At 42.9% G+C, this 24160-nt stretch overlaps 2 protein-coding genes across 2 annotated transcripts; one reads left to right on the top strand and one right to left on the bottom strand.

Annotated features, from left to right (window-relative positions):
• The first annotated feature begins 926 nt into the window (after window positions 1-926).
• Window positions 927-9913, top strand: LOC398308 (lectin type 2). Its single transcript, NM_001088763.1, has 7 exons — window positions 927-941; window positions 6135-6303; window positions 6448-6695; window positions 7737-7895; window positions 8532-8652; window positions 8740-8843; window positions 9651-9913. The coding sequence occupies exons 2-7, from the start codon at window positions 6141-6143 to the stop codon at window positions 9801-9803; spliced, it is 948 nt and encodes a 315-aa protein (NP_001082232.1). The 5' UTR covers window positions 927-941; window positions 6135-6140; the 3' UTR covers window positions 9804-9913.
• A 663-nt stretch (window positions 9914-10576) lies between these two features.
• kcnj10.S (potassium inwardly rectifying channel subfamily J member 10 S homeolog) lies at window positions 10577-23458 on the bottom strand. Its single transcript, XM_018233658.2, has 2 exons — window positions 23269-23458; window positions 10577-12609 (listed from the first exon to the last, which is right to left on the bottom strand). Exon 2 carries the CDS (start codon window positions 12607-12609, stop codon window positions 11473-11475), a length of 1137 nt encoding a protein of 378 aa, XP_018089147.1. The 5' UTR covers window positions 23269-23458; the 3' UTR covers window positions 10577-11472.
• Window positions 23459-24160: the final 702 nt, after the last annotated feature.

Raw genomic sequence — 24160 nt, 5'->3', positions numbered from 1 at the left:
CTATTTAATCCCTCTGTCCCTCCTAAATAGGGTGTAACCATTTAAATTCCCAATCCAGTCACATGTTTCATCCCACCAGGTCTCAGTGATACCAATTATATCATAATTTTTAGAGCATGTAATTAATTCCAGGTCTCCCATTTTACCTGACAAACTCCGTGCATTTGCAGCATACAGCCGAGGTTACTACTTTTACTGTTGAAATTTGCATTACATAGTGTAGAATTATATGTTAAGTTAATATTAGTCTGTTTCCTCCTTAGCTGGTAAACTGTATGCCCCATCTAGAATTGCCAATCCAGAGTTCATACTCCCATCATCTTCACACAATCTGGCAAATTTGTTGTGATGTATAAGCTACGGATCATCCTCCATTTTCCTTTTGCCCACTTTAGATTTTCTAACTGTCACATACTGTTATATTTAATTAATTCATTTGATTGATACATTTAATTGATTAATTTGGTTGATACATTTAGTTGTTACATTTAATTGCTACATATAGTTGATACAATTAGTTGATACATTTAGTTGCTACGTTTAGTTGTTACATTTAGTTGTTACAATTAGTTGGTCCATTTCTCAGTAGGATCTATGGGAATATAAGTGCAACTATTGTATTAATTCTAACAACTGCCTTTAATGAAACTCAGGGATTCTGCTCAGCAGGGAAAAACACATGGATTAACTCATGGAGCAGTTACAGGGTCGTTGACCCCCCTCACACAGCTGCTTTAGAAGGAGAAAATTTTAATTTTACACTTAGATAATAGAAAAAAGGAAACTAGAAAAAGTGCTTGAAGGTGAACAACCCCTTTAATAACCCCAAGGCCCATTGAGTTCAATGGAAAAAGTAGAGGAATGTAGATAAACAGGTTTGCACCATTATATAAGGAGCCATCATATTCGAACATCAGAGCAGCATGAGCAGTCTGCTTTTGGTAAGAGATGGGTTTCTATTCTTTGGGAGCAGCTGTTACACTTTATAGGATCCATGTGGCAGTCTGTAGGGTATAAATAATCTATGTGCCAGTTTACAAGGTACAGAGAGTTCACGTGCCAGTCTGAGGGGTATAAAGATTTTATGCCAGTTTGTATGGTACAGAGAGTCTATGTGCCAGTCTGTATGGTATAGTGTCCATGTGGCAATCCGTAGGGTATAGAGAGTCCATGTGACAGTCCGTAGGGTGTAGAGAGTCCATGTGACAGTCAGTAGGTTGTAGAGAGTCCATGTGGCAGTCAGTAGGGTATAGTGTATCGACGTGGCAGTCAGTAGGCTATAATGTGTCCATGTGGCAGTCAGTAGGTTATAATGTGTCCATGTGGTAGTTAGTAGGGAATAGATAGTCCATGTGGAAGTCAGTAGGGTAAAGTGTGTCCATGTGTCAGCCAGGATGGTATAGAGAGTCCTTGTGACAGTCAGTAGGGTATAGTGTGTCCATGTGGCAGCCAGTATGGTATAGAGAATCCTTGTGGCAGTCAGTAGGGTATGGTGTGTCCATGTGGCAGTCAGTAGGGTAAAGAGAGTCCTTGTGGCAGTCAGTAGGGAATAGAGAGTCCATGTGGCAGTCAGTAGGGTATAGTGTGTCTATGTGGCAGTCAGTAGGGTATAGTGTGTCCATGTGGCAGCCAGTATGGTATAGAGAATCCTTGTGGCAGTCAGTAGGGTATGGTGTGTCCATGTGGCAGTCAGTAGGGTAAAGAGAGTCCTTGTGGCAGTCAGTAGGGTAAAGAGAGTCCTTGTGGCAGTCAGTAGGGTAAAGAGAGTCCTTGTGGCAGTCAGTAGGGAATAGAGAGTCCATGTGGCAGTCAGTAGGGTATGGTGTGACTATGTGGCAGTCAGTAGGGTATAGTGTGTCCATGTGGCAGCCAGTATGGTATAGAGAATCCTTGTGGCAGTCAGTAGGGTATGGTGTGTCCATGTGGCAGTCAGTAGGGTAAAGAGAGTCCTTGTGGCAGTCAGTAGGGAATAGAGAGTCCATGTGGCAGTCAGTAGGGTATAGTGTGTCTATGTGGCAGTCAGTAGGGAATAGAGATGCCATGTTCCAGACTGTAGGGTAGGGGTGCTCAAAAGGTAGATTGGTATCTACCAGTAGACCTTTAGTTGGGAATCAGTACATCTCAAGACACAACAAACAACTTGTCTCAATCCCCCTCCTGTTAAATGCTTTTCATTCAGATATTTATTCAGTTAAGGGTACATGAGAAATAGTTGTTAAATATAAAAATATACATTTTCTTATCGATCAATATTCATATTCCCCATGGAACAGAATGTTATCAATGCTTTAATGGATGTAGATCATAATGGGACATCACTAACAGGAATAGTTCTACTCTAACCCCCCGGGATGGACTAGAGCAAGAGCTGGGCCCCCAGAGCTGGAAGCTTTGTCTGTCATGATACAGGTCTGTAAGAGTTAATAAAGGATGCCAAGGTATATGAAAAAAATCATCCTGCCGTTAGAAATAGATACCTAACAGGTCTGGAATCAGTCAGGTGTAAAGGGGTCACAGCCTGTGATGCTCAACTATAAGCCCATAAGAGCCATGCCATGTGGGGGATGAAAGCCCACATAGATGTGAGTTGAGTTTTTATCAAGACCTCTCATATATGATAATGTAACTCAAACACAGAATCCACACCTCTTGTACCAACTGTATAAAAACTGCTTCTAGGTTTTATGGGTTCAAAACAACATTGACTGTCAAATGAGTCCAAACATGACTGGTCTTGGTACTGGCCTTGGTACTCATCTTGGTACTGGCCTTGGTACTGGTCTTGGAACTGGTCTTGGTACTGGCCTTGATACTGGCCTTGGTACTGGTCTCGGTACTGGTCTCGGTTCTGGTCTTGGTACTGGTCTTGGTACTGGTCTCGGTACTGGTCTTGGTACTGGTCTTGGTATTGGCCTTGGTACTGGTCTTGGTATTGGCCTTGGTACTGGTCTTGGTATTGGTCTTGGTACTGGGTTCATTAGATAGAATATGTGGGATGGGGCAGGTCACACAGATTGACTTTGAGGGACCCATTTGGTGGGAGTTCATTCTGTTTCCGCTTGCGTCTCGGACCAGGAAATTCTGTTTGGGTGAGAATATGTGGTTTCTATGTTTTTCCCTTTGATTCTAGAAACGTATATTTTACTCTATGTCCTTTGTGTAAGATGTTTTTTATTCCCATAGTCGCACAGTGTGTAACTGTGTCTAAGCCTGAGAGAGGTTGCAGCAGGTTTTGTGTGTGTTGGTTGGTGTGTGGGTGCTGTTGTGTTTGTCTTAAAGGAGAAGTAAAGCCTAACTAAAGAAGTAGGTAGAAATGTTGTACCTGATGTTTTGTGCTTCTGTACCAGCCCAAGGCAACCACAGCCCTTTAGCAGTAAAGATCTGTGTCTCCAAAGATGCCCCAGTAGCTCCCCATCTTCTTTTCTGCTGATTCACTGATTCACATGCTCTGTGCTGCTGTCACTTACTGAGCTTAGGGAGCCACTCACAATATACAGTACACATAGAATAGAAATGTCACAATATAAGGCTGATTAGTAATTAATACACATAATTACTACATGGCAGCACAGAAACCAGTGCAATTAGCATCAGAATTGAATAATCAGCAAACCTGTAGCATCAGCTTATATTACAGCCAGGGAAGCTCATTTTCTGCTGCTGGATAATTAGTGACGAGCCCTAAGCTTAGCTTCTCAACAGCCAATCAGAGCCCATTGAGCATGTGAGTGTCACAGACACTTTCCAAGATGGTGACCCCCTGTGACAAGTTTGAAGTCCTGGATCATTGCTGCTATTGACAAGCTCAAACTTTAGCCTCGTGCAATAAGTTCACTATATTACCGTCCTGTCTGCCTTTTACCACTTGCCTCTAAACTCCTAGAGCGTATTGTGTTCTCCCCTATTACTAACTTTCTACACACCCATGATCTGTTGGACCCTCTACAATCTGGTTTCCGCCTGGTCACTCTACTGAGACTGCTCTGTGCAGAGTTACAAATGATCTTCAGGTGCCAAAGCCAAAGGTCACTTCTCCATCCTTCTCCTCCTTGACCTATCATGTGCATTTGATCCAGTTGATTGCTCTCTCCTGATGCAGATTCTCTATTCGCTTGGCATCCATAACCAGGCTGCATCTTGGATCCCTTCTTACCTCTCTAACTGATCATTCACTGTCTCCTATGATAACAAAACCTGATCTCCAGTTTCACTTAATGTGGGGGTGCCGCAAGGCTCTGTACTTGGTCCGCTGTTGTTCTCCCTGTACTCTCTGTCTTTGGGAGATCTCATCCGATCATTTGGCTTTAATTATCATCTGTATGCTGATGTACCCAAATATATTTATCCACCCCTTCATTAACAGCTGAAACAGAGGCTCAGATCTCTAACTGCCTCCTGGTTATCTCAAATTGGATGAACCAGCGCCACCTCAAACTCAACCTAACACTCAACTTATCATCTTTCCACCTAAGCCTGGTCCTACTCCCCTATTTACTATCTCTATTGATGGCTCATTAATCCTGTCAACTCACTGTCTGGGGGGAATCTTTGACTCCTCTCTCTCCTTCTCTGATCATATTAACACCACTGTCAAAACCTGTCACTTTTTCTTACACAATATTGCCAAAATCTGTCCCTTCCTTTCACCTGATACATCCAAGACTCTCATGCATGCTCTCATCCTATCCCGACTAGATTACTGTAACCTTCTACTAACTGGCCTCCCTAACTGCCATCTCTCCCCTCTACAGTCTGTATTAAACACTGCTGCCAGAATTCTCCTCCTCTCATCCAAAAGGTACAGGCCCCCCCGCTGCTGAAGTCCTTATCATGGCTTCCTATAAAACAAAGAATAACTTATAAACTCCTCCTCCTCCTCATAACCTTCCCTTCATTCCTCTGCACCTCACTACATCTCATCTCTTGTCTCTCTATATGTTCCTGCCCGAAACCTCCGCTCCTCTCAGAGCAACCGCTTGGTTGTACCCCCCACTACTACTGCTGTTTCCTGTATCAAACCCTTCTCTCTTGTGACTCCTTATATTTGGAATGTCATTCCTGAATCTCTCAGGAGAGAATCCTCCCTCAATGTTTTTATAACAAAACTCAAAGACTCCCTCTGGGAGCACCTGGATAACAGCTGAACTGACACTTATATAACAGTGTAACAAACTGTAACCCACAGCACCTTAATACCCCTCTGAATTGTGTCTGTATGTTACCCTCCCATTTAGACTGTAAGCTCTACGGGGTAGGATCCTCTAGACTTTTGTTTCCTTGACACTGAGCACTTCATCTGCATTGTAATTATATTTTATATTTATGTGAACTGTATTTCTAATAATGTACTTATTGTTACTTTTTATTCCAATGACCCCTTGTTTGTTACTACTAATTTATTGTTTTGTTGTACACTGGCTTTGCCCTCAAGGAGCGCTTTACAAATAAAAATATACATACATACTATATAAAATATGTCATTTTTAGGGTTTAGTTCTCCTTTAACTGTCTATAGTCACCTGCAGCTAAAATTGTTGTTACCATTACAACATGGTTTATTGCACGGTCACCAGCTTTTTCACTTATTTTCACTTTCATGGAGCTGTTCATTGAATTCATTGAGCCCCGGTCTTTGTACTAAACGTGAACAGGAGACAGTTCCAGTGCCAATAGGGGAGGACTATCCCACTCAGGTATCTAGGGTACAGGTATCTATGGTACAGGTATGGAGGGTACAGGTATGGAGGATACAGGTATCTAAGGTACAGGTATCCAGGCTACAGCTATCTAGGGTACAGGTATCTAGGGTACAGGTATCTAGCGTACAGGTACAGGTATTTAGGGTACAGGTATTTAGGGTACAGGTCCAGTATCTAGGGTAAAGGTATCTAGAGTACAGGTACTGGGAGTTCCTTAGCCAGTAGGGGAAGTCCTAGAAAAGGAGGGGATTTAACCCTATGGATCCCTACATACACAAGGAAGGGTTAGTGCAACTGCTGAACTAACATATTGGGTGGATAATGGATACAGACCCCCTTCCTTTCAGTAACAAGGATATGGGAAAAAACATGATCCAGGCACTTCATGTGCCATGTTTTCGGGTTGATCTCTGAAATGATTGTGTCTGTCCCCAGGACAAGATGGTGCCCCACAGCCTTTTACTGGTGGTTCTGATCTTCACTGGGACATGTCGTACTGAACCCTTCAGTCTGCACTTCGAGTATCCCACAGGGGGAACAGAAAGTTCCAATGGATTTTCCAGGAACTGTAAAGAGATCAAGGATTCTGACAGCAGTGCAAAAGGTCAGTACTGGGGAAAATTCAGTTGGTGAAGCCAAATTATCTGCTTATTTAAGTACCGGTGAGTACTCAGTACCGGTGTATTGGGCTCTAACCGGGTACATAAGAACCTGTTTGTCTGACCCTAAGTCATACTCTGCATTCCAGATGGGATTTACAATCTGATCACAGCCAATGGGGAGACTTACCAAGCCTTCTGTGATATGACCACTGATGGTGGAGGTTGGACCTTAGTGGCCAGTGTCCATGAGAACAACATGTTTGGGAAGTGCACAGTGGGGGATCGCTGGTCCAGTCAGCAGGGCAACAACATAAACAACCCCGGAGGAGAGGGAAACTGGGCAAATTATGCCACATTCGGTCTTCCAGAGGGAGCAACTGGTGATGACTACAAGGTATCAATCCTTCTGGAATGTAATGTTCCATCCATATTGTATAGAGGAAGGTCCGAGTGATATTGTGTAGAGGAAGGTCCCAGTGATATTGTATATAGGAAGGTCCCAGTGATATTGTGTATAGGAAGGTCCCAGTGATACTGAATATAGGAAGGTCCCAGTGATATTGTGTAGGGGAAGGTCCCAGTAATATTGTGTATAGGGAGGTCCCAGTGATATTGTGTATAGAGGAAGGTCCCAGTGATATTGTATAGAGGAAGGTCCCAGTGATATTGTATAGAGGAAGGTCCCAGTGATATTGTGTAGAGGAAGGTCCCAGTGATATTGTATAGAGGAAGGTCCCAGTGATATTGTGTAGAGGAAGGTCCCAGTGATATTGCATATAGGAAGGTCCCAGTGATATTGTGTATAGAGGAAGGTCCCAGTGATATTGTATAGAGGAAGGTCCCAGTGATATTGTGTATAGAGGAAGGTCCCAGTGATATTGTATAGAGGAAGGTCCCAGTGATATTGTATAGAGGAAGGTCCCAGTGATATTGTATAGAGGAAGGTCCCAGTGATATTGTGTAGAGGAAGGTCCCAGTGATATTGTGTAGAGGAAGGTCCCAGTGATATTGCATATAGGAAGGTCCCAGTGATATTGTGTAGAGGAAGGTCCCAGTGATATTGTGTAGAGGAAGGTCCCAGTGATATTGTGTATAGGAAGGTCCCAGGTATATTGTGTATAGAGGAAGGTCCCAGTGATATTGTATATAGGAAGGTCCCAGTGATATTGTGTAGAGGAAGGTCCCAGTGATATTGTATAGCGGAAGGTCCCAGTGATATTGTGTATAGGGAGGTCCCAGTGATATTGTGTATAGAGGAAGGTCCCAGTGATATTGTATATAGGAAGGTCCCAGTGATATTGTATATAGGAAGGTCCCAGGTATATTGTGTAGAGGAAGGTCCCAGTGATATTGTGTAGAGGGAGGTCCCAATGATATTGTGTATATGAATGTAAATGCCCTGAATAAATCTCCAATGAATTCTGTGTTCATATAGAATCCGGGCTATTATGACATTTCTGCCAAAGATTTGGCCATTTGGCATGTGCCCAACAACACTCCAATGACTTCGTGGAGGAGTTCTTCCCTTCTGAGATATCGTACATCCAATGGCTTCTTTCCCAGTGAAGGAGGAAATCTCTTCAATCTGTACAAGGTGGGGTTATATAGAAAGTTCCAGATATAATAATCCATATGATTGGTTCCCATACTCTGCCCATGCTCCAAACCTTCCACCCAATGCCCAATCCACTTATTGCCCCCTACTCGCCCCTAGTATTTTCCTATTATTTTCATCCCTACTTTTGGCTGTGTATAATGCTCTTCCTAAATGTCTCCCAACTTTTACCCCAATCGGTACCTCTACTTCTTACTGCTATTGTCTTGAGTATCTTCTACTCCTTGAGTTGCTCTCAACCAGCCTTTTCATTGTTAGAGAGGTGAAGCAGAAGGTCAGAATTGGAACATGTAGGACAGTGGAGACAGTACAGAATGTAGAGCAGGTGTATGACCTACCTTAGCACTAGAGCATGAGGGTAAGTCCAACCTTGGTGAGAGCACCAGAGGCTCATAGTAACATATCCTGGCCAGTTGATCCAGAGCCAAGGACTGAGTCTCAGGGTGCAATTCTAACAGAGGAATCGAGAGGAAGGTGCCATAGACTAAGACTTATTCTCCATACTCAGAGCTATAAAGGCTGTAAGTCTAGTGTGCTGACTGTCTCTGACTGATACAAGTTGGTTCCACCTTCCCAACATGATATTGTCTTTAATGGGATTTAACCTCCTCACAGAAATATCCAGTGATCTACAATACTGGGAGCTGCCAGACCAACAATGGCCCAGCGGTTCCAGTTCTGTATGACTTTGGGGACCCTAAGACAACTTCAATGTACTACTCTCCAAATGGCAGAGGTTTGATGGGATGTGGGCAAATCATGGGTAAACGTAGTCAATGATTGCTAGCTGTTGGTTTCATTGGATCTTTCCTTGCCTTCGTAGGAGAATTCATTGCTGGGTTTGTCCAGTTTCGGGTGTTTAATACTGAAAGAGCTCCTCTGGCGCTGTGCCCTGGGATTAAGGTGACCGGCTGCAATGCAGAACATGTAAGTGTACAAATCCCATATATCTCTGTCTGTCCCACTTACTTACTTAACTTTACAAGAAGGAAAGGGGACATGATGGTTTTGGGCAGAGTAGATGGGATAATTGGCAATAAGTTGCAGGGCAAATTGTCCATTGGCTTCTGCCCAACCACCCTATCAAAGTGGATGGGGCAGTTGGGTAAAGGTTAATGGGCAAATACATGGGAGATTGGGCAGATGCCAGTGACCAGGTTGGTGGCCCAGTCAGACAGCAGTCATTGTGCAGGTTGGTGGGTAAAACTCATTGGGATGGTGAATGAGAATGTGAGGTTTGATGTTATTGTCCTGACTGATGGCACAGTTGGCAAACATGGTTGGTAGTTGGCAGAGTTGGTTGACAATTGAGCAGACCTTATCTGGTTATCAGAATGGGGCTGTTGGGTAAAGGGTATTGAGTATGCTAGATGGTGTAGTTGGACAGAAGTTAATGGGTTGGTTGGTTGGTAGGAAAGGGAAACATAGTAATTTAGGTTGAAAAAAGACAAACATTTATCAAGTTCAACCTTCTAACCCTAACTGCCAGTTATTTGGTAAGTGGGTTTGTGGGTTTGGTTGGTAGAATGGGGTTGTTGGACAGAAGTCCCTGGAAAGACTGAGTGGGCCAACTGGGCAGAAACCATTAAGGTAGGTGATAAGAAAATTTTGATAGAAGCCATTGGGCAGGGTGTATAGGGCAAATGGCTAGAAGTTATTGGAAGTGGTTAGAAGTTATATAGAAGGTATAGGAACAATAGGTTCTTTATCTCTGACCCACATTCTTCTCCCCAGCACTGCATTGGAGGAGGAGGCTTCATACCAGAAGGAAACCCAGTCCAATGTGGAGACTTTGCTGCCTTTGACTGGAATGGATATGGGACAGGGTATGCATGGAGCAGCACTAAAGCTATTACTGAGGCCGCTGTGCTCCTGATGTACCGCTGATCCTCCTCCTTAGTCCCTAAAGCCCTATGTTTTTAACCCCTAAACCCCAAGTCCCTAACCCTCAATGTGTTTACTTGGAATTTGTGTCCCATTAAATAAATAAATAGTCAGAAAGAAAACTGTTGTCCTTCTCTTATTTCTGGAACCAATCAATTTAATGTTAGAAGATTTCCCCTTTAAGCCATGGAATCTACCAAAAATGCATCATGTGAGGCACTCCACCTCAAATTCTGCTAATTGGCTTGTACAATAATTAGCACTGGTACGCTAGGCCCTGCCCACCCCCACTGTAGGGGTTAGGGCCCCTCTATCCCACTATCAAGAAGAGGAGCTTCCTTGAAATTGTTGGGACCAATGGATACAAAAATTGGGGTAGAAGTGCAGGTTCTGTGGATTTCACTCATTTGCTTCTCTCGGTTCTATTTTGCCCAACATTGGTCTCCTTAGCACCTTTTCTCTGCCCACTTTGCACTTACTTTATGTTACCTGACTGAGCCGCCTGGTACGTAGCCGCTCTGTTCTATCCACCTTGGCATTAATATATTATTATACACTCAGATACCCCCTGCCCCAAATGACGGGGAACCAATTTGTTGATGGTAGAACAGACCAAACCATTTGAGTTGAATGGCAGTGCCAGTAACACAGAGACAGACGTGTGTATAGGCTCCTGTGTATGTGTATATATACAGTATATATATATTTATATATATATATATATATAATATACATACACATGAGCCTATATATATATATATATATATATATATATATATATATATATATATATATATTTCTGTTATTTAGGGTGCAGCGTAAGTACAAAATGTATCATAGAAATCACTAATGTTACTGGTTCCCCAGCTCTTATCATCCAGTGAGATGTACTACATGGTAGGGAGAAATGTCCTCTGGTCAAGTCTCTTGTCCTGATTAAGGCCTTTGTGCCCCCCTCTCATGTTCAGCAAAACAAGACTGGTTCTAGCAGCATGCCTACCTCTTAATGCCCATGACTGGTAGCAATGACCCATGTTCCTTGGCTCCATTGGGTAGGCCCTTCATGTAGGGTTGGGGTTGAGGGGTTCTAAGCATGTGCTGAGATAAGGGGGGCTCTCTACTCCAGTCACTAGCATTTGGGTGAACCTGACAACCTCAGCGTCTTGGGTTTTACCTTGGGTTTTAGCCCACCTACATTTACATCAGTGGAGCAGGCACTTGTGGAAGCTTTTGAGCAAGAAGGCCATAGGGTTTAGAAAAGTTGCCAAGCATAAAGTTGGCTCAACAGTCTGGTGAAGAAGCAAAATTATTGGTGCTATTCGGAGTCCAGGGGATGATGGGGTATTGTGGAATTTGGATCTCAGTAAAAGAATCAATACATTCTTGTTGTCTGTTGTAGTGCCTCTAGTCCACACAGTGATGTCCACCAGTTCCATTAAATAAAAGGGTTCAAGGCAAAAAAGACACCCTCCCCCAAACCTAAAGACAATAAATGTCCAGTGTAATATAGAGCCTTCCTCTGTAGTACGCATGAGAATGGTCAGTGACCTACTAGAACATTCAAGTGGTGGGTTTCCTAACCATTTTCTAGGAGTTATTGGGCCCCTTATGGGGTGTGCCAGGTACCTACTGTAGAGGAAAGAATTATAGTTATATTATCTAATCCTGGAAGTCAAACATTACTGATTCTCACACTGAGGGGGCTCCCATCTTTCTGAGGTTTATCCCTAAAAGATTCTTCCAGCTTGAGCTTCTCCGAATCTCCAGATCGTACTGTCTCATGGATGCAGCATGGAGGGGACACTTTCAGCACTTGGTCAAACAGACTAAAGTCAGCCACATATTTCCCATTGGAGGAGACTGAAATCACTGGGCTGAACTCATAACCCCACAAGATCTCCTCGGGGAGGTATGATGTCCGCACTTGGCAAGTGGCACTAGTTGGTTCCACGGTGCCACTGAGAATCACTACCAGCTCAAAGTCCCCTTCTCCTGAGCGAAGGGCCACATCCCTTAGGGGGCTGGACTCATCAATAATGTGGTAGAAGGTGAGTGGCAGGATGAGAAAGGGGCTGTCTGAGGAAGTGTCCACCTGGAAGTTCACATTGATCTGATTGAGATGGACATTCTCACCTTCTTTAGTGAGGTGGGTCTGCAAGAGCTTCCCTGTCACCTGGCAGCCAATCAACAGACTCTTCCTCATATTGGCCACCCGAATCATTAGGCACAATTTGCTCTCATGCTGGGACACCACTGCATTCTGGCTGAATTTGATGGTTTCTGCCCTTTTTTTGGGACGGGCAATTTTGGCCAAGAATGTTCCTGTGATAAAGATCTCCATGATGGTGGTGAGGACCAGCTGAGTAATGAGGAGGACAATGGCATAGGGACATTCCTCGCTGATGTAGCGGAATCCGTAGCCTATAGTTGTCTGCGATTCCAATGAGAAGAGGAAAGCGCCGGTGAGCGTGTGCACTTGCATGACACATGGGGTGTGGTTGGCCGGAGCATTAAATTCTAAGAGGTCACCATGCACCAGAGCCACCAAGTACCAAATGACCCCAAAAATAAACCATGTCCCAGCAAAGGTTGCGGAGAACAGGAGCAGCTTGTACCTCCACTGCATGTCAATGAATGTTGTCCACAAGTCCTTGAGGTAGAGGAACCCTTTGTCTGTGATGTGGTCCATGCGGACATTGCTCCTCCCATCTTTGGTCATGACTCTCCTCCTTCTCAAGCTTGAGCCAATTAGAGGACGACTATCTGTTTGGGTGGTCTGACTGTAATAGACCTTCATTGCAGAAGTCATCTGGAAGGAACCAAGACAACAAGGAGTCACAATAATATATTGGCCCTTTAACTAGGGATTTAGAACAGGTGGAACAGAAAATTCCTGATGGCAACGGGGACCAACAGGTGGCGCTAAATAATCTCAAAACAAACTGATTCAAGGGGATGTAAAACCATAAAATGTTTACTTAAACAACAAAAATACTCATATAAGCAGCTCTGCAATATTCATTGATTGGACAGTTCAGTGCTGCTGGTTCTGCCTATTGAAACAATGTAGTGGAAGTTTTCTGGCTGGTGAGAAACTGTCGCTAGCAGGTGGCAGTCGGTAATGACAGATTAAACAGAAAGGGAAATACTTAACCTTCCGTGTGCCAGAGAGAGTGTGAATACTACTGGTTGTAGGACCATGTCTCCTTATTATGAATTGCACAACAGACTGAGGTTAAACTAATGGCTGCAGCTCCCAACAAATAGGATATGAATTAACCCCCAGCATACACAGAAGCAGCACAGCTCAACAGATTCCATATTCCCTTCTTCACTGGCAGTTTAGTAGTTAATGACAAAATGTCCATACACTGAGTTGTCTGACACACAGACCAGGCGCTGGATTCCCAATTAATGTTGCCCAACACCCCCCATGTAGTTGCTAATAACCAGGAAGGGAAGGATAACTCCCCATGAAATAACGATAGACAGGAGGGGATGCGGGTATCAGTGATCACTGATGAAGGGCCATGCGGTCCAGAAACGTTTGATCTCGTGAACAGTGTTAAGAGCACCATGGAATAAAGCTTGGGATCACCCCGTTTGATGCATAAAGAGGTCTCGGCTTTTTCATTCATTGCTAACTTCCCATGAAGCCCAACAGGGGGCAATGTACCTGTAAATCCCAAGTGCAGCATGACTGGATAACGGGGGAAAATAGAATATCCAATGGGCAAATTCTCAAGGGGTCAGAGAGACAATGGATCTGACAATTCTGGAGCCTGACACTACATCCCTCTCAGTACAAGGGGATCTGAGCTTCCTGGGGGGTTCGGACGAAAGGAAGAGAATGAGCAGTTGGGACTTACTTCCCCTTTACATCATCCTCCACTTATTAAATGCCTGGCAAGGAAAGATTTAGACACTCCAATCACAACCCTCCTCACAGCTGCTCATTCATTGGCTTCTGGGAATGAATCTGTAAACCCTTTAACTGCCAGGCGGCCAAGCAACTTTAGGAGGAGCCTCAAGAGAACTAGGACAGGGAAGAGAACTACGCAATGGAATGGGAAGAGAAGTAGGACAGGGAATGGAAAGAGACCTAGAACAAGGAATGGGAAGAGAACAAAGACAGGGAATGGGAAAAGAATTAAGGCAAGGGAATGGGAAGAGAACTAGGGCAGTGAATGGAAAGAGATCTAGAACAAGGAATGGGAAGAGAACGAAGACAAGGAAAATAACTAAGGCAAGTGAATGGGAAGAGAACTAGTCAAGGGAATGGGTAAGAGAACTAGGCAATGGAATGGGAAGAGAACTAGGACAGGGAATGGGAAGAGAACTAGAACAAGGAATGGGAAGAGAACAAAGACAGGGAATGGGAAAATAACTAAGGCAATGGGAAGAGAACTAGGCAATGGAATGGGAAGAGGACTAGGCAATGGAATGGGAAGGGAACTAGGACAGGGAAGGGGAAGAGAACTAGGCAATGGAATGGGAAGAGGACTAGGAAATGGAATGGGAATGGAACTAGGACGGGGAATGGGAAGAGAACTAAACCAATGAATGGAAAGAGAACTAGGCCAGGGAATGGGAAGAGAACTAGGCCAGGGAATGGGAAAAGAACTAGGTCAGGGAATGACAGGGGAATTAGGCCATGGAATGGGAAGAGAACTAGGCCAATGAATAAGAAAATAATTAGGTCAGGGAATGGGAAGAGAACTAGGTCAATGCATGGAAAGAGAATTAGGCCAATGAATGGGATGAGAACTAGGCAAGGTAATGGGAAGAGGATTACCTCAAAGAATGAGAAGAGAACTAGGGCAAGGAATGGGAAGTTAGGTCAATGAGTGAGTTGAGAAATAGGCCAGGGAATGGGAGGAGAACTAGGTCTGCGAATGGGAAGAGAATTAGGTCAGAGAATGGAAAGAGAATTAGGCCAGTGAATGGGAAGAGAACTAGGCCAAAGAATGGAAGAGAACTAGGCCAATGAATGGGAAGAGAACCAGGCAAGGGATTTGGAAGAGGACTAGGCCAATGAATGAGAAGAGAACAAGGCTAAGGAATGAGAAGAGAACTAGGCCAATGGATGAAAAGGGAATTAGGCCAGGGAATGGGAATAAAACTAGATAAGAGAATGGGAAGAGAACTAGGCTAAGGAATGGAAAGAGAATTAGGCCAGGGAATGGGAAGAAAATTAGGCCAGGGAATGGGAAGAAAATTAGGCCAGGGAATGGGAAGAAAATTAGGCCAGGGAATGGGAAGAAAATTAGGCCAGGGAATGGGAAGAGGCCAAATAATGAGAAGGGAGGTATGCAAAATAATGGGTGAGGGACTAGGTCAATGAATGGGAAGAGAACTAGGTAAAGGAGTGGGAAGAGAACTAAGCCCATATCTATACTAAACTCTATAGTTAGTATAGATATGGGTATATATCATTTATGTGAACAGGGAGGGGTGTGTGTTTGGGGCTAGGTTTTCATTTGGAGGGGTTGAACTTGATGGACTTGATGGTGTTTTTTAACCCAATTTAACTATGTAACTATGTAACTATAAGCCAGGGAATGGGACGACAACTATGCTATTATATGCAAAAGGTAATAAGATAATATGGGAGGAGAATTAGGCTAAAGAATAAGGAAAGAAACAGGCCAGGGAATATGAAGAGAACTAGCACAGGGAATGGGAAGAGGAGGACAACCAGGCCATTTTAGGAAAAAGGAAGGTAAAGAATCAAAAGAGAACTAGGCCAATGAATAGGGATAGAACTAGCCAAGAAAATGAAAGAAGCAGAAGCCCAATGCTTGAGAATGGAGCTATACCAGGAAATGGGAAGAGAACCAGTATCTGCAAAGTGAAATAAGCAAGAGGATGGGAAGATAAATATGCCAATGAATAAGGAAAGAACTAGGCTAGGCAATAGGAAGAGAATTAGGCCTGGATCTGACAAGTAAAAATATGCAAGAGAATGAGAATAGAACTAGGCCCTTTGATGAGAAGGGAATTAGACCAGGGAATGAGAAGAGAAGTAGGCCATTATCAGAGAGGGTATATAAGCAAGATAATGGGAAGAAAACTATGGATATAGAACATGGCCAAGGAATGGGGAGAGAATTAGGCCAGGCAATGGGGCGATAACTAGGCCTGGGTATGAGGAGAGAATTTGACCAAGTAGTGGGGAGAGAGGTGATGCCATGGAGAAAGAACTAGGCAACAGAATAATGAATAAGAAAGCCAGGCAATGGTCAGAGAACTTGGCTGGGGAAAAAGCAGAGAAGTAGGCCAGGCAATAGAAAGAGAACTAGGCTACATAATGGGGAGAGAATTTAGCCAGGGAATGAGAAGAGAATTAGGCCAGGCAATAGAAAGAGAACTAGGCTACAGAATGGGGAGAGAATTTAGCCAGGGCATGAGGAGAGAATTAGGCCAGTGAAAGAGAAGGCAGTTGTTTGCTCTTCCCATGTGGAATGTTTCCAAATGGAATGAAAAGGCTGAATAAGAGACTTTCTCTGTTTTATTCCAGGGGTCAGAACAGGAGGAAATTATCAAATTTAAAGCCCTGCTATCCTCTTTCTCTCCCATTCATGCTGCTATTGGGGCATTCCTTTCTTCCTTTGTGTGGGAAATAAACAGCCTGAGCACAACCCCCCCATGGCCTCAGGTTTCTCTCTTGGTTCTCCCTTTGTCTCCAAGTCTTTGTCTGTGGTTGAGCCCATGGTGATGCCTTGTCACATCTCCCCTTTGTTCTTCTGATCAATGAGAAGTATTAGAACGTTCCACCATAGAGATTTATAAGGGCTGCTCCCCCTTTACTACTCCCTCGTGGGGTACAAAACTAATGCTATGGGAAATGCAGATTCTCTCCATCTCTCATCCAGGGAACCAATTGCTGCCCCCTATTATATTTGTATGGGGAACCTTCTTCTTCTGCTTCCTATGAACTCAAATATCTTCCCCCACTTACAGTCTATGGGACCCGATTCTCTGGGTATCACTTAAGCAGCTGCCCCTCAGGTCATTAGGGGGCAGTTTTCAGCCAATGATAATGGGCAGGGGGCAGGGGTTACCTATTCAGAGGGGTTTATGTTGCACCTGAGGAAGGGGTTGCCCCCGAAAGCTTGTGCCAACTCTGCTGGAATAAATGCTCTAAAAGGCAAAGTCAAGTGTCTGGTTTGCTTCCTCCCTATGGGAATTCTTTGGTTTATGTTGGACCCTTGTTGCTCCTGACAGGGGGATGAATGGGGGTGACAGGGGGATGAATGGGGGTGACAGGAATATTAATGACTCCTCTGCATTTCCACTTGGGCTTTAACACTTAATGGAAAGGAAAATGGGACAAGAAAGGGGCCCGAGCCTTTGGGATAATATGAGGGATCAACATGGTGAATCCCCTCCCCCAGGAATTTCCCCCTTTCTGATTTGTAATGTAATTACACACTTACTGTGAGATTTACACACACTAACACATACACACATATACACACTCACAGACACACACATACACTCACACACATACAGTTATACCTACTGATACACACCCATACACACTCACAAACACACACATACATTCTCACACACACACTCACACACCTATACACACTCACATACACTCAGACATATTCACACACACTATCCTATACACACCCATACACATACACACACTCCTATACACACCCATACACACTCACAAACACACACATACATTCACATAAACTCACACACACCTATACACACTCGCATATACTCACACACACACACCTATACACACTCGCATAAGAACCAGTGCCGGACCTTTCCTCACCCACTCAGGTAACATCTAACTCAGCACGTGAGTTCCACCTTGAACCCAAACATGTTTTGACTGATTTACCTGCCAAAGAGAAAGGGATTGTGGGAAGTTTCTCCCCAAGCTGAAGCTGTGCCCATGGCCGTTAGTGGATGGATCTAATGATTTATTCAGTGTTTTCTCTGTGCCGGCTGCTGAGCAACTGCCATGTGCTGTGTGTGGGGCAGGTAACAGAATGTTCCATTGCCCCCGGCATATTGGTTAAAGGATAACTAGTGCACGGAATAAAATGCCATTGCCTCCCCTGGGGCAGCTGATTAAAGAGCCGAACAAGAGAAAACTTGTTGTAACCTGTGTTATAACCACATTTCCCTCATAGTGACATGAAGGGCACAGGACTGTGAGTAAACAAGGGTACAGGCACCCCAATACCAGCCATTATACAGGTGTAATGCCCAGCAATGCCAGGGAGGGGTCACTGTACAGGGATTAAAACACCCCCAAGTGAACTGCATGGCATTGCTGGATCCCTATTGGACCTGTGGGATAAGTATCTGAGAGCTGATTGGGGCAATTGTCCCTCACCCTAACAGATTTAATTACAATTCCTGTATTAGATCTTCCTGGGAATAGAGACCAGTTACACAGAAGGAGTAGAGACCAGTTACACAGAGGGAATAGAGACCAGTTACACAGAGGAAGTAGAAACCAGTTACACAGAGGGATTATAAACCAGTTACACAGAGGAAGTAGAGACCAGTCACACAGAGGGAGTAGAGAAAAGTCACACAGAGGAAGTAGAGACCAGTTACACTGAAGGAGTAGAGACCAGTCACACAGAGGGAGTAGAGATCAGTCACACAGAGGGAGTAGAGACCAGTTACACTGAAGGAGTAGAGACCAGTCACACAGAGGGAGTAGAGACCAGTTACACAGAGGGAGTAGAGACCAGTCACACAGAGGGAGTAGAGACCAGTTACACTGAAGGAGTAGAGACCAGTCACACAGAGGCAGTAGAGACCAGTTACACTGAAGGAGTAGAGAACAGTCACACAGAGGGAGTAGAGACCAGTTACACTGAAGGAGTAGAGACCAGTCACACAGAGGGAGTAGAGACCAGTTACACAGAGGGAGTAGAGACCAGTCACACAGAGGGAGTAGAGACCAGTCACACAGAGGGAGTAGAGACCAGTTACACTGAAGGAGTAGAGACCAGTCACAAAGAGGGAGTAGAGACCAGTTACACTGAAGGAATAGAGACCAGTCACACAGAGGGAGTAGAGACCAGTTACACAGAGGAAGTAGAGACCAGTTACACAGAAGGAGTAGAGACCAGTCACACAGAAGGAGTAGAGAACAGTTACAGAGTAGCAAACCCTAGGGATCCATACACATAATTTACAGCCACACTCTTTGTTTGGTTTTAGTTCCCCTTTAATAAATAATAGATACAGAGACAATCCAGTGGGAACAATGAGTTGAATGGGAGTCTCTGTGGTGCCAAAAATGGTCAAGCAAATAGTTTCTAGTTGATGTGATTGTGAGAGTTGAGTACCTGCCCCAAAGAGCTTACAATCTATGACCTATGTAAATCAGGAGCTGTCAAATTCCTTCATTTGAGGTGCAGGGAAAGGACCCGACTGTTGGTTATTATAGACAGAGAATTTGGGGGTTGCACTAAAGAGACAACTACCTGTTATTAACTGACCCCCAATATCGATCTATACACATGATGCCAACTGTCACTGACCATCAATATCGCTCTATACACATGATGCCAACTGTCACCGACCCCCAATATTGCTCTATACACATGATGCCAACTATCACCGACCCCCAATATTGATCTATACACATGATGCCAACTGTCACCGACCCCCAATATCACTCTATACACATGATGCCAACTTTCACCAACCCCCAACATTGCTCTATACACATGATGCCAACTGGCTCCTCACTGCCAACAGCACCTGTGGCCTGGGCTCTGATACAGAGGGGCGCCTGGGGAAAAGACAGGGGGCTGAGGGAATGGGGGATAAATAAGGGGGTTGAGTGATGGGGGGATGGGTATGGGGTGGGAAATGAGGGGTGGCTGGGGGGGATACAGGGCTGTACTTATGCAGGTTGGCTGCCCAACAGGATTGGAGTCTGCAGAGAGAGAGAGACGGGGGAGGAGGACGACTCTGAAAGGTTATGTTTCGGGGAGCAGACACTGGCACTATTGTGGCATTCCGTAGGAGAGGGTCTGAATGGAGAACAAGCGGCACAAAGAACCATTGACAATGGCACAGTGATTAGTATTCCCAGGGTGGCCTGCCTGCTGCATCTCTCCCCACCCAACAATGGCACAAAGGGGCCCCTCATGCTCAAACCAGGGGCCCAACACTCACATTTACACAAACCAGGGGCCCAACACCCATATGTACATAAACCAGAGGCCGAACACTCACATTTAAATAAACCAGGTGTCCAATGCTGATAAAAACACAGAACCAGAAGCCAAACTGTTCCGACTGAGTATTAGAGCTTCCTACTGCAGCCAAGGGCTCATTCCTTCCCAATAGACTAAGCCCCAAACCTCATGCCAAAACCTACAGTGCGTCCTGGGTACCATACAGAGTAATGGCCCCTTGGTGCCAGAAATACAGAACAAGGGCATGTGATTGGATAGTGGATATTGGGTTAAAGCCCCCCTATTGGAGTAATGCTCCCCCCTGAGCCCAATCCTTAGCTGCCTGACTCAATCCACCCGGGGCTTTATATTATTTCCTGAGCAGTTACTGCTACTTGCATCTTAGCCCCGCCCACTCACTAATTACGATACAAATTAGCATTTGCCTTCTGTTTGTCTTCAACCGCATATTTACTGCAGGACTGAGACCTCAGCTGGAACCCAAATGCCCTTAGTGCTAATGAGCCCCCCATGTATCAGCCCCCAATGTCTATCAGTGTGAGTTTACAGAGTTTATTGTATGCCCCCCTTATATATTTATATATAGTGATCATATCCCCTTATATATTTATATATAGTGACCATATCCCCCTTATATATTTATATATAGTGATCATATCCCCCTTATATATTTATATATAGTGATCATATCCACCTTATATATTTATATATAGTGATCATATCCCCTTATATATTTATATATAGTGATCAAATCCCCTTATATATTTATATATATAGTGATCATATCACCCTTATATATTTATATATAGTGATCATATCCCCTTATATATTTATATATAGTGATCATATCCCCTTATATATTTATATATAGTGATCATATCACCCTTATAAATGTATATATAGTAATCATATCATATCACCCTTATAAATGTATATATAGTAATCATACCCCCTTATATATTTATATATAGTGATCATATCCCCCTTATATATTTATATATAGTGATCATATCCCCCCTTATATATTTATATATAGTGATCATATCCCCTTATATATTTATATATAGTGATCATATCCCCTTATATATTTATAAATAGTGATCATATCCCCTTATATATTTATATATAGTGATCATAATCCACTTATAAATTATATATAGTGATCATATCACCCTTATATATTTATATATAGCGATCATATCCCCCTTATATTTTTATATATAGTGATCATATCCCCCTTATATATTTATATATAGCGATCATATCCCCCTTATATATTTATATATATAGCGATCATATCCCCTTATATATTTATATATAGCGATCATACCCCCTTATATATTTATATATAGTGATCATATCTCCTTATATATGTATATATAGTGATCATATCTCCTTATATATGTATATATAGTTATCATATCCCCCTTATATATTTATATATAGTGATCATATCCCCTTATATATTTATATATAGTGATCATATCCCCCCTTATATATTTATATATATAGTGATCATATCCCCCTTATATATTTATATATAGTGATCATATCCCCTTATATATTTATATATAGTGATCATATCCCCTTATATATTTATATATAGTGATCATATCCCCCTTATATATTTATATATAGTGATCATATCCCCCTTATATATTTATATATAGTGATCATATCCCCTTATATATTTATATATAGTGATCATATCCCCCTTATATATTTATATATAGTGATCATATCCCCTTATATATTTATATATAGTGATCATATCCCCCTTATATATTTATATATAGTGATCATATCCCCCTTATGTATTTATATACAGTATAGTGATCATATCCCCTTATATATTTATATATAGTGCTCATATCCCCCATATATATTTATATATAGTGATCATATCCCCTTTTATTTATATAAAGTGATCATATCCTCTTATATATTTATATATAGTGATCATGTCCCCTTATATATTTATATATAGTGATTATATCCCCCTTATATATTTATATATAGTGATCATATCCCCCTTATATATTTATATATAGTGATCATATCCCCCTTATATATTTATATAGTGATCATATCCCCCTTATATATTTATATATAGTGATCATATCCCCCGTATATATTTATATATAGTGATCATATCCCCCTTATATATTTATATATAGTGATCATATCCCCTTATATATTTATATATAGTGATCATATCCCCCTTATATATTTATATATAGTGATCATATCCCCTTATATATTTATATATAGTGATCATATCCCCCTTATATATTTATATATAGTGATCATATCCCCCTTATGTATTTATATACAGTATAGTGATCATATCCCCTTATATATTTATATATAGTGCTCATATCCCCCATATATATTTATATATAGTGATCATATCCCCTTTTATTTATATAAAGTGATCATATCCTCTTATATATTTATATATAGTGATCATGTCCCCTTATATATTTATATATAGTGATTATATCCCCCTTATATATTTATATATAGTGATCATATCCCCCTTATATATTTATATATAGTGATCATATCCCCCTTATATATTTATATAGTGATCATATCCCCCTTATATATTTATATATAGTGATCATATCCCCCGTATATATTTATATATAGTGATCATATCCCCCTTATATATTTATATATAGTGATCATATACCCCTTATATATTTATATATAGTGATCATATCCCCCTTATATATTTATATATAGTGATCATATCCCCTTATATATTTATATATAGTGATCATATCCCCCTTATATATTTATATATAGTGATCATATCCCCCTTATATATTAATATATAGTGATCATTGTGCAAAGTTCTAGATGGTTCCAGTAACCGTGAGGCACGAGAAAAGCTGAGAGGATGAATAAAGGCAGATAATCTCTTGCCAGTTTGAAGGGCAGCAGAGACATTAGAAGGTAGAACTGAAGGAGTAGTGGGTACAGGGAACAGACTACCAGTGAGAGTGAAGGAATTTCCTCACTTTGCTAAACTCGGGGGGGGGGGGGAGGTAGAAACAAATATATTTGAGGAAACTGATTGAGGGGTAAATCCATTTATTGGATGTAGATAGTGGGGGCAGAGATAGAACATGTTTTTGGGGACAGACTCACCTCACTCTCAATGCTGGGGGGGAGAGGTAATATTACACAAATTACAGCATTCTCCCCCCCCCCCTCCAGACAAACAGGGGAATGTTATGGGCAGGTGCCCTGGCTCTTCTTACCTTGTCAGACGTTGGGAGGTTGGCACTGTGGGTACAGGGCACAATGTTTCACCCTCTGGAATTGTCGCCCCCTTTTATTAATCTGTCCCAGATCAGATAATGGTTCCCCAGCATGAGGGGGCGCTGACCCGCTACTCTCACTGCTTCCCAGTTCCTTCCCTTGGGTCTGAATGAATGAAATGGAGAGTTTTATGCTGCGGAGGGAGGAGAATCCTGAGAGAGAGAATTGGAAAGTGAGTGGGGGGGGGGAGAAAGTTTCGGGAGAGATTTAATGAGCTGGAAATGATTTGCAGCCCCCAATCACATTACTGAGAGCAGGAGGCACATCAGCCACTGGCATGGAGACCGCCCCCCGGCACAGACAATAATATGAGAGGCACGGGAATGGGGGGCAAGCAGCAGGGAAGGGGAGTACACAGGAGGGGGAAGCAGGGGGTTAATTAGAGCAGAGAGAGGTGCACAGGGGTGAATAAATTAGCCAACAAGGTGATGGAAGCACAAGAGAGGGAGAAACTGACCTCACCCCCAGGTGCAGAAAAACACAGCTAGCGTGATACAGGGATACAGGGGATAAAGGGGTACAGGGATACAGGGTACAGTGATACACGGGTACAGGGATAGAGGGGATACAGGGATACAGAGGTACAGTGGTACAGGGAATAAAGGGGTACGGGGATACAGGGGTACAGTGATACAGGGTACAGGGATACAGGGTACAGGGATACAGGGGTACAAGCATACAGGGGTACAGTGATACAGGGATACAGAGGTACATGGATACAAAGATACAGTTATGCTCCTGTGAGATGAAGAGTCTGGGCTGTAATCCCCAGGTGAGACTCTAGATCAGGGGGTTCGTGTTGGCTTGGGGCCGCTGGTGTCTGATTTAATT

Source organism: Xenopus laevis, chromosome 8S (assembly GCF_017654675.1).
Source record: "Xenopus laevis strain J_2021 chromosome 8S, Xenopus_laevis_v10.1, whole genome shotgun sequence".
In the NCBI taxonomy this organism is placed as follows: Eukaryota; Metazoa; Chordata; class Amphibia; order Anura; family Pipidae; genus Xenopus; species Xenopus laevis.
This window is presented reverse-complemented; position numbering and strand designations above follow the sequence as displayed.